The following is a 10736-nucleotide window of genomic DNA, read 5'->3' as shown; positions in this document are numbered from 1 at the left end:
GCGATCAGCCAAGCCACAGAGATGTACTGTTTTGACGGTAAGTCTGTCGTTCGTCATGAGAGATGATTTAGTTCATACACTGTATATAAAAACGGTGTGGTAGTTCTAGCTAACGGTCCTATCATTATCACTTCTAAATATTCTGTAACATCACTTACAGCCGCTAATGCATTGCTATATTAGATTAGCCACAAAGCTAATACCATGTTTAACAGTGGAAGAGCGCGAACGTTAATAAGAGGTCAAACTATAACGTTAGCATTTAACTTAGTCTTATTCTATTGCGGTGTGTTTCCGACTCGCGCCCACCATGCTGTTCAAGGTAAGTTACATTAATGTTAGAAAAACATTAAGTGCAATGTGTATTTTTCCTGTCAAAGTCAAGATAACGTTAAAGTTAAATATGATGAGCGGATCCGCGTGCGAGTCACACAATGGTGAGCGCTAATGGAGCCGATGTTACAAGGATACATAACATAACGAGGCTGCATCGGGACCCCTGTATTCGCTATACATTATACCTCTTATTACATGGCTACCAAATAAATCATTAATTTGACACAAAATATTGATTTAAAAAGAAGTTTATTGATTTAAAAACGATTGTATTGCTTCAGCTAAACAGAACTGCGTCCATAGCAACGCAATTTCTTTCATGACAACGGTCTGTTATAACAGTTAACTTACTTCGCAGCGTTCTGTTATCAAGAATTCAACCAAGGCAAGCCATGTAATATTACTTTCAAATTTAAAATCATATAATATACATATATATTCAAAACATGTAACTAGCCTATCTAATAAACAAAAGTCAAAACTTATTTTATTAAACTACTTATGAGTAACTTTAGTCCTAAACGTAAGTTGTACTATAGCAGTCATTTAGTATGAATATATAAATATATATTTTATTGGTTATCTATTTATAAATTCGCTCTTAATATAGTCTTAATGAAATGTAGAATATGATGGTATCTAAACACAAAACAATTTAGTTGTGATCAAATGGTAACTATGCTTTAACTGTGTGTCCCAATCTAGACGAGCTGTCCAGAATCTTTTCGCCATATAGCCGACCTGCAGCCAAAAAGAGGCCAGCATCTCTGTGGTCAATCAAACCATCTAGTACCACCTCATACACACACAAGTTCTTTTGTATGAGTAGCAGAAAGGATGACGAAGTCCCCTCACTGTCGTATAAAGAAACGCTGACAGCTGCTGGAATGGGGGAGCGTAAAATAGTATTCCCAGGTATGTTTAATAAGCCACTTTTAAGCTCAAGTACCGTGTGTGTTCAGAAGACTTTGAATTTGTTTTGTTTTTTTCTTTAGACATTATAGATATTTTAAATATTGATGTATTACTTAACTTGCTATTGTTAGAATAAAGCCAGTTCATCTGGAAGTCTTAAAGTTAAACTGCAAACCTAATTCACCACTCATAACCTTTGTACCTCTTTCTTTTAAGATAAACTTTGCAGTGCTAGTGACTTCTCAGCACAGTTGGTCCACCACTATCCCAAACTCGGGGATGGGGGTGGTTATGAACTGCTTCATATCGTCGGTTCAACCAGAAGCAAGGTGCTTGAGGTTCTGCCCTGCCCAAAAAATGGATATTCCCCAATGTACCTTCTCAGTGCTGAAGCAGGACTTGGCAAAGCCACTATCTACATTAGACCTCTGCAAAAAGATCTGTGTCTAGAACCAGTGAGTTTACTATACAATCTATAATGACCCTTCCAGTTCAATTTGCTGTTACATACAATAATACAATTTTGATCATTTGATTTTTTTTAAATTAAGAGTAGGATTACCTTTTGGGTAATGTAGGTGCTTAGCAAAATAGCAATATGATGCTAGATTGCAGTTATATTATTTGGTCTAGGCTGCAGGTTTGTTGTACATTGGAACTGTTATGATTATCAAAGCTGTCTTAGGGGCCTTTCACATCTACCTCGTCCATTTTGGAATTTTCAGTTATGTCCGAACCAAAAATACAGGTGTGAAACCTCCCCGGACCATGGTCCGGACCAAACAGGTGAAATTTGGTCTGATGAAAAGAGGTAGTCTCGGTCCGGACCAACCTGAACCATGGTTTGGTTCATTTATGGTATGAAAGCACTTTTTGGATGGTTCGTACTTTCAGATTATTTATAGGATGTTCGGCGATTGCTTTGTAAATTATAAATCTCCCGTGACAGCTCATCTTTTCAAACAGATGGCCACTATAGAAGCTCACTGCCACCCATCTCTTTGGTCTCTCCTCAAATGGAGGTGCTTAAGGATTGCTTGCTGTCTTCTCCTCCTTTCCTGTTGGCGACGTTATAATGTTCACACAACCAGGATGTTTAATTGTGAATTTGAACTAGCCTTCAGTTTAGTTGGTGCTGCAGGTAGTAATGCCATAATAATAACAATATCGTGGCAAATATGCATATGTAAATGTTTTATTCATCCATTCTTATCAAAGCTCCCCGCTAAACCGTTTAATAAACCAAATAATGTCAATTATAGGGAGACGCAGCCCACATATATGATGACAACAGGACACAAGTATTTAATGTAAAGTTCTTTAGTGCTGTCACAGAATTGCAGTGTGATACCAAACCAAAACTAACCGAATGTATCAAAACATTAACTTTGGTTCGGACCTTGGTGCGGACTTTCAGGTGTGAAAGCCCCCCTTATGCACAATCTGAAAGAATGCAATGTTTCCTTTAATAATCACAGTGTGTCTGTTATGATCTATGTTTTATGAATTTGTTAACTTTACATTTCAATTCCATGTTTATTTCTTTGTTTGTTTTTTTTACTTCTTATTACTTCTAGGTATGGGGGAGTTCTGCTGATGAAAATGATGGACCAATGGTTGAGTGCATGTATTGCCACAACAGTTTCAAACATTCCAATATGCAGGATCACGTAGACATTTGTACAAGGTATGTTATATTGACATTATTTATCAATTAAATCTAAATTCTAGCTTCTTTAAATGTGTGTATTGTTAATCTCTTCTTAAATTTCAGAGATTTTGGCAACACAGAAACTCCCACAGTACAAGCTGAGTCTGACAACCATGGAAAGATGGACACCAGTACAGAAAGACAGACAACATTAGAGGGCAGAGGTCATAGACACACTCAAAATGAGACTGACATGTACAGGCAGACGCAGATTGAAAGCAGTCAACACACTGAGAGACAGACTGATAGATGGCCACAAACCGACAGCGACCACCACAGACTCCAAAGGCAATCGAGACAGAGAGAAGAACAGCCATCAACCAGCAGTTACAATGGTTCAGTCAACATCTTTCAATCTCCTGAAAAAAGTCATAATGCCGGTATGTTTAAGAGCTTTTCTTATAGTTGACCCTTTTTCTTTCTCCAAAGTGTTGATATGGTCTTATACAGTAGATAGCATTGCTAATAACGTCAGTGATTGATCTTGGAGGTTAAGAACATTATCTAAAAGCCTCGAATATACTCAGGAGGAAACACGGACAAAGACAGCTGCGAACACGGACTACTTCTGTTCATACTCCCTTCTGCAGTCATCATGGCGGACACGTTCCACACATGCACAGTAGATCAGTTGGTGCCCTGGTAGTGCTAGTTTGTCTGTGGACCTGGCGCAGTCATAAAAAAGGAGAGGCACGTGGACCCTACGCGTACCCCTCTGATGACAATTTTTTGTCTCGCGTGTGCGGAAAAGTATAGTCATTGCATAAGGGCGTACTCACACTAGGCCCGGTTGCCTTGTACTGTGCCTGAGCATGATTGTCCCCACTGGCCTGTGCTCACACTGCGCCTAACAATCAGAGCCGTATGTTTACATCATACCATATATTGATTTGTTTGTGGCAGCCCGCTCGACCACTGATATAATAATACTAATAATTATTATTATTACATTTATAATAACTTACTTTTTTTCTCTCTCTAATATCATTTCAGAATGGAAAGCTGAAAAGGATCCAGAAAAGGCAGCTGAGACCTACAGAAGGGATTTACTGCAACAATCAGAAACATACAGGAGTCTGAAATATGTAATGGATATGCATGAGAGCCCAGAGGAGAAAGAGCGTGCAGTTGTGGTTTTCTACAAGCAGAATAACATCAACTGGGCCAGTCCATTTTGTGTGTTTTTGAAAGGTACTATTCAGTGTTTCCAACAGAATTGGATAGTATAAGTGATTATACAGTTTTATTAAATAATATTAGTATATAAGGTATTCTGCTGATATTTCATAGTTTTCACTGAGATTTTTGCTCTGTTTTTCTAAATTAATGACACCTCAAAAACCCCAGAAAGCTTAGCTTGGAAATCTAGACACACCCTAGAGGCAGCCAACTGTAATTTGAGTTTTTTCCCCACAAAAAATGGCCAAATCCACAGAATAGAAATACATTCAAAACCTGTGGTAATGGCAGTATAAAGGGTTGTGGTTACTGCTTTGTTACAGGTGTCAGTAAGTGGCATATTCATTCAAGCACAAATGATACAACATCTCTCAACTCGTGTTACAGGTGATCCCGCAGTGGGAGATGGAGTGAACCGGTTCTTTTTCACTTTTGGGATTTCAAAACTCCAGTCTGGATTCAGTTTTGGCCTAGGTATATAATGTATTTTTGGTTGTGTTACTATGTGTTTCTGAATAAAATACAATATATTTACTTTTTTTTTTTTAAGATGACACCAACAAAAGTTTGCTCTTTGTTGGTGAGGAAGACCACCTGGTGCCTTCCACCTCTACTTTCCTGCTGGAAGGCGATATCTTTCATGTTGCTGGACGGATTATTGGGCACTCCTTTTTAAATGGGGGACCAAAGCTGACTGGATTAAGCCAAGCCATTTTGGACTTAATTTCTGGAAAAGAAGACACAAACCAGCTTGCAACTCAAGACAGCCCAGACATTGATGTGAGGGAAGTTGTCACTCTGGTATGTCTTTCTGTTGTTGTTGTTTTTGTTATTATTTATTCATCATTTATTCAAAAAGTATTCTATTCGCGTGAGTCGACTTACGGTTGAGCCACTGGAGTCACTTGATGCACAATGTATGTAGCCTACTGTATAATGTATATCAAATATTAGCCTACTAAATTTTCATGGGACATCATAATATGTAACCTCTTTATTTTTGGACATACTTGGTCTTTACCTTTTGTCTCGTTTCCGTTTTTTTTTTTTTTTGTAGTTGTTTGTTTGTTTTTTTCTGATGTTTGACTTGATGCGACTGTATTGTTTGGATAAGCAGCTGTTTTAACAATCGCATATGTCAATTGTACATTGAACAGCTTACCAGCAAGGACCCCTTGAGCCCAGCTGATAAACACAATGTTGCCGAGATGTGTGTTGCTTGGGATCTGCCCACTGTTGTTAATGACACCAACCGGAACTGGCTTGCAGAAAAGATCCTTCACCATTCGGTAAGTAACATACTTTCTTAAGGTGCTTTCAGACCAAAAGTAAAGTGAGTATTGGGGGTGGTGCGTTTACTGTTTTGCCTTTTGTCACCCTTTTGCCTTTAAACTGCATCAGTTTTTCTAGGTTTGCTTGCACAAGGTTTTTGAAGGCTGACCTACATTTGTAGCCTGGTAATACCAGACTCTGCTACTTCACTTTGCTTCGTAGACAGAGTCTGGAATGGCATAATAGAGAAGTGTTTTCTCTCTCACTAGGAGGCGCTTGTCTGAAGTTTAAAATCATTGGTTACCCGTAAGCCAATCAGATACGTTTAGTTATGTTATGCGCCTGTACAGCCGCATCGAAGCACAGACATCATGCATCGAACTCAAATCTATGATTGAACTTCCACTGTAAACCTGTTGTTAAACACTCTTCTTGTTCTGGCTTCAGTTTGAAAAAGAGTTGAATGTTCTCCATAACAGAGCGAATTGCATCCCGTGTCTCGTTTCCCATTTCCGCGGTCGTTTCGGTTTTCGATTTCTCTAACCTACAATTTAAAACTCGGTGCTTAGCATCTACATCACGGCTCACAGCCCGCCCTCTGCTCGTTGATTGGCCCGGCTGTTTTCAGACCGGTGGCAAACCGAAAGCTCTGACGCTGTATCAGACTGAGTACAGAAGCGAAATGAAATTGAGCGGAAGTAGGAAGTCTGACGTAGTCAGGCTTCTACATTTGTAGGTCAGCCCAAACATGTTGGAAAACTACCCACTGTTCTTCTGTGGATTTACGAAGCTTCAGTTGCTTCTCTATCTTCATGTAATCAGACAGAATTGATTATGTTAAGATCAGTGCTCTGTGGGGGCCATACCATCACTTCCAGGACACAATGTTCTTCTTTAAACTAAAGATGTGTGACTATATTAGATGATATATATTATATAATGTCTTTCCCTGTATGTTTGGGGTTGTTGTCATGCTGCTGAAAGCTAAAAGATCACTGACTTTGGGTAAGTTTACCTAGAAGTAGCTGTCTTGAAGACAAAGGATGATCATGCCAAATACTCTTGTGATTTAGATTTTGTTTCTAAATTAGATTTTGTTTCTGTTCACTGACTTTACATTTTAATTGATAAATATAATCTATTAACATGTCTATTTTGGAAATCATTCTTACTTTACAGCAGGTTTAATTTCTAAATGTCAAAGTCAAACTACATTTTTAGTCAGAGTTGAATTTGGATAATCCTTTTCAGGTGATTACTCGAAGGATCCGTCAGATCAAGCAGCTGAAAAAAGGCCTGAAAGACACTGGCGTTTTGCAACTTCTTAAGGAAAAACCAGAGACTGCTGCAGTTCTTTTCCCCCGTTCATCAAGCCTGGTGGTCATGCCAGAGGTACAATTTCTACATTATTAATCCTATGCCATTCATTCAAGATGTTTGGTAGTATCACACAAGATATAGTATTTCAGGTTGAGAGTTTATATGGCATTCTGATGGTTTTGAATCTACCTTCACATGTACCTAGATGATTCTTGAACGAGTCATTTGGCCTTCAAATGATAGCTCTGACAGTGAGCAGGAGTGCAACATTGAACAGCAGTGCTCTGCTCTCGCATTTTTCCGACAGTACGTGGAAAATGGTGAGTTAAGTAATAACCTGTCACGAAAGAAATACCGGTAGACTTGCTTCCATACTGCTACACATGAACCTGAATTTCCATAGTTTAAAATGTAACTTGACATATTTTATACCCAACAAAGATTCAGATAGTCTATTATCTATTCAGATAGTTTTGTTAGTTTTGTTGTGAGCTTAAAATAAATCTACCATAAATGTCTTCCATCAGTTCAATACTGATACTGATACGAAATGTACACAATGTGTAGCTATTTTGTTTGTTGTGTTTAAAGCACACAAAAAAACATATGAACAATTCTGAAGGAAGCACCAGAATCCTGGTAGCTTTTCCACTATGCAGCTGATAAACAGACAGACACGCATTGAAAACATCCTTTGTGGAGATAATGAGTTAGGTGGATTATTATAACTGTCAACGTCAGTACTTTTATTTATCTATTGTCTGTAAGTTGTGTATTGGTTGTGAGATTAAAACAATGAAGTTTCATACAGAAAACAGACCACAATGGATTTTTAAATGTTGTTTTCATGTCATTTTTTTCATAGCCAATTCAGAAAGTTTGAAAGACCTCCTCAAGTTTTGGGTTGGCTGGGTGATCTTTCCACAACACCTCTACATTAAGGTTACCTCTGGTCTGCTGCCAAAGTCCAAGACCTGCTATGAGACTTTGCAAATTCCGGGAGATCATACAGGCTACAGCAACTTTAAAGAAGCTCTTGAAGGAGCTGTTCGTACAGCAGACACTGGATTTGGGTTTATCTAGCTACTCAAGGGACAGTTTCAAGGAGTTGTTTATCCTTTTTATGTAGCAGTGTTACATACTGACATGTTCATTGTAACCCAATGCACTTATGTAAACATAGAAATGTTCTAAGAATACAAAAGTTATATCAGGGTCAAGTGCCATGGAGTTCCGAGTGTCTGCAGGTTAACGTTCCAAGCGCATCCTGTAGAGAGTTAATTAACCACCGTAGTTGGTTCGTTCTCTACAGCTTAAATGGATACTCAACTTTTTTTTGGAAATAGGCTCATTTTACAACTCCCCCAGAGTTAAACAGTTTCACCGTTTCCGAATCCATTCAGCCGATCTTCGGGTCTTTAGAAGAATGTCAGTAACCAGACAGTTCTTGGTCCCATTGAATGAATATATATATATATATATATATATATATATATATATATATATATATATATATATATATAATATATAAAATATAAAATATAAAATAAATTATATATATATATATAAAACAAATAGATATACAAATAAATATAAAATAAATTATATATATATATTTAAAAAAAAAAAAATATATATATATATATATATATATATATATATATATATATATATATATATATATATATATATATATATATTAATAAAAAAAAAAAAAAAAAATAGTCAATGGGACCAAAAACTGTCTGGTTACTGACATTCTTCTAAAGACCCGAAGATCGGCTGAATGGATTCGGAAACGGTGAAACTGTTTAACTCTGGGGGAGTTGTAAAATGAGCCTATATCCAAAAAAAGTGGAGCGTCCCTTTAAGTTTGTTTGTCTAAATATAGTCAAATATCACAGTATGTGATAGAAACAAAAAACTGCTAACTTTACATGAAGATGGTTAAAGTCAAAATTTTCCAAGGGAAATTCAGTAATGTGAGTGAATTTGTTTTAGATGCAACACATAGCATTATTGCAAACTGAGTATCTCAGGTGAGACTTTGAAAGTTAATGTTATGTAACACATTAATCTTAAAAGTTAACATAAAATAATAAAAAAAAATGTTCATTTTGTATGTGAGAATTTTTATCTTGAAAGTGAATGTGAAATACAAAATCGTGGTTTCCCTGCAAGGTGAAAGTGAAGCCCCCTGGAGGGAGATAGGACCATAGGACAGGTATGCTCAATTACAGTGCACCAGTTCAACACGTAAAGGACGGACAAGGGCCGGGAAATTTTACTAAATCATGACTGAATTGCTACTACCTATAATATGAACAAGTGCAAGTGGACTACATTTATAAAAAGTGATTGTGGTTGAACAATAAATGTTAGCTTATTTGACAAAGACTGCAGAACTCAGGGCTACGTGAGAAACGTCATCGTCAGTCTAAGCCAATCAGAGGTAGAGTTAGGCGGGTCGTACAGGCAGGAGCGTGATCCAGTGTTTGGGCCTATGGTTTGGGCGGGAGTGGATGCTAATCCAAATGTTCGGACTCTGATAATGGACCACATTCAAATGGTGGACTATGTTAGACAGCAGCTGCTGGAACTGACAGAACAAACTGAGCAAGCCATCGTTAGTACAGACTTTATATTATACCGGGTTGACTGGCTGTTGGAAAGGATAGGGCAGGTCTCAGCTCTCACAAACTCTGCGTTTCCTCAAGAGTTTGTTTCTGCTTTGGAATCAGTTCGACAGGCTATCCAACTTGAAATGACCACGGCAGCTGAAGGTGGAACCGCGTATCGAAGTCAGACACGGGACGAACATACAGGACCAGGACGCCCTGCAATACCAATATCTATTAATGTCATATGCAAATATCTTGAGCTGCGCATCCCTGTTAGTAAGATAGCCCTTGCTTTAAGGGTGTCTGAAAAAACAATATGGAGAAGAATGCGAGACCACGACATAAGGTTTGTAATTTAAAGTTTAACTATCTGAATTTTATTTAGTTTAATCTAAATTGTTGTAACCCTAACGTATGTATAACTTTCACAATATGCTTCAGGAACAGTTATTAATGATGTTAATATCCCTGCCATGGGTTGCACCTAGTAACGTTATGTTTAACTAAGTAACGTTATATTCATTACAGCAGCTTCTTAAATAACGTTAATAGATACTTAAATTTGTGGAACCACGCTAAAAGTTATTGGGTCAGAAGTTCACTAGTTTGGACATGAAGTCATAACTAAGACAAGCAAGCACGATCAAAGAGTCCCATCGTCATGGTACCGTGTACTTTGGAGGGCATGCGTCTCTTGCGTTGTAGAACATCATAGTAAGCTATATCAAAATTGAAATATATAGGTAGATGTTGGACTAGTGGTGCAAAATGACATGCAGTTAATGAAATGTTATGCTGGGGAGGGGTGTTTTCTAAGTTTATTGTAACAACTGCAGAAGGGTCAGCTAGGACAAGATTTGCCAAGTAACTGCCCACTGGATGTAAGCTGTAGGCTGTATTTTACTGGTGTTTTTTCTTTTACTGTCTATGTGTTTTATACACCAGTCACGCGTAAAGGAAGGAACACTTTTTTTTTCACTTTTTTTTTAACATCTGTGCTAAAATATAACAACCTAAAGCACATTTAAAGACGTCATTAATTTTTAAGGCTGAAAGGTCAGATATGTTGAGCCTTGGTATAGCTGACTTGATCATCTCATAAGATTACAGAACGCAGGATATGGTTGCAAGGCCTTTTCCAATATGGCCATTCAGTGGCAACCAACATGAGCACAGTCTCAAAATAAGGTCAAAGGTTAAGTTTATCACTCACACTTGATAAAGTTAGGAACCTTACATTTATTTAGTTTTAGAAAATTATCATCAATTCCATCTTGGTCAGAGACCAAATATCAATATGTTTTGTTACATAGGGTCCTAGTTTTTATGTTACAAAGTTACATTACTTCTCACAGTGTTGCTAACATAATCAACTAGTCTTT

At 37.5% G+C, this 10736-nt stretch overlaps 1 protein-coding gene across 1 annotated transcript; it reads left to right on the top strand.

The window, feature by feature from the left end:
• The first annotated feature begins 300 nt into the window (after positions 1-300).
• LOC113080246 (uncharacterized) lies at positions 301-8119 on the top strand. Its single transcript, XM_026252454.1, has 12 exons — positions 301-322; positions 1042-1251; positions 1468-1706; positions 2829-2938; positions 3026-3342; positions 3956-4153; positions 4529-4615; positions 4692-4942; positions 5299-5430; positions 6665-6805; positions 6939-7053; positions 7599-8119. The coding sequence occupies exons 2-12, from the start codon at positions 1158-1160 to the stop codon at positions 7814-7816; spliced, it is 1902 nt and encodes a 633-aa protein (XP_026108239.1). The 5' UTR covers positions 301-322; positions 1042-1157; the 3' UTR covers positions 7817-8119.
• The last annotated feature ends 2617 nt before the right edge of the window (positions 8120-10736 follow it).

Source organism: Carassius auratus, unplaced genomic scaffold, assembly GCF_003368295.1.
Source record: "Carassius auratus strain Wakin unplaced genomic scaffold, ASM336829v1 scaf_tig00030470, whole genome shotgun sequence".
NCBI classification, from domain to species: Eukaryota; Metazoa; Chordata; class Actinopteri; order Cypriniformes; family Cyprinidae; genus Carassius; species Carassius auratus.
The sequence above is the reverse complement of the archived record's forward strand: the minus strand, read 5'-3'. Positions and strand labels throughout refer to the sequence as shown.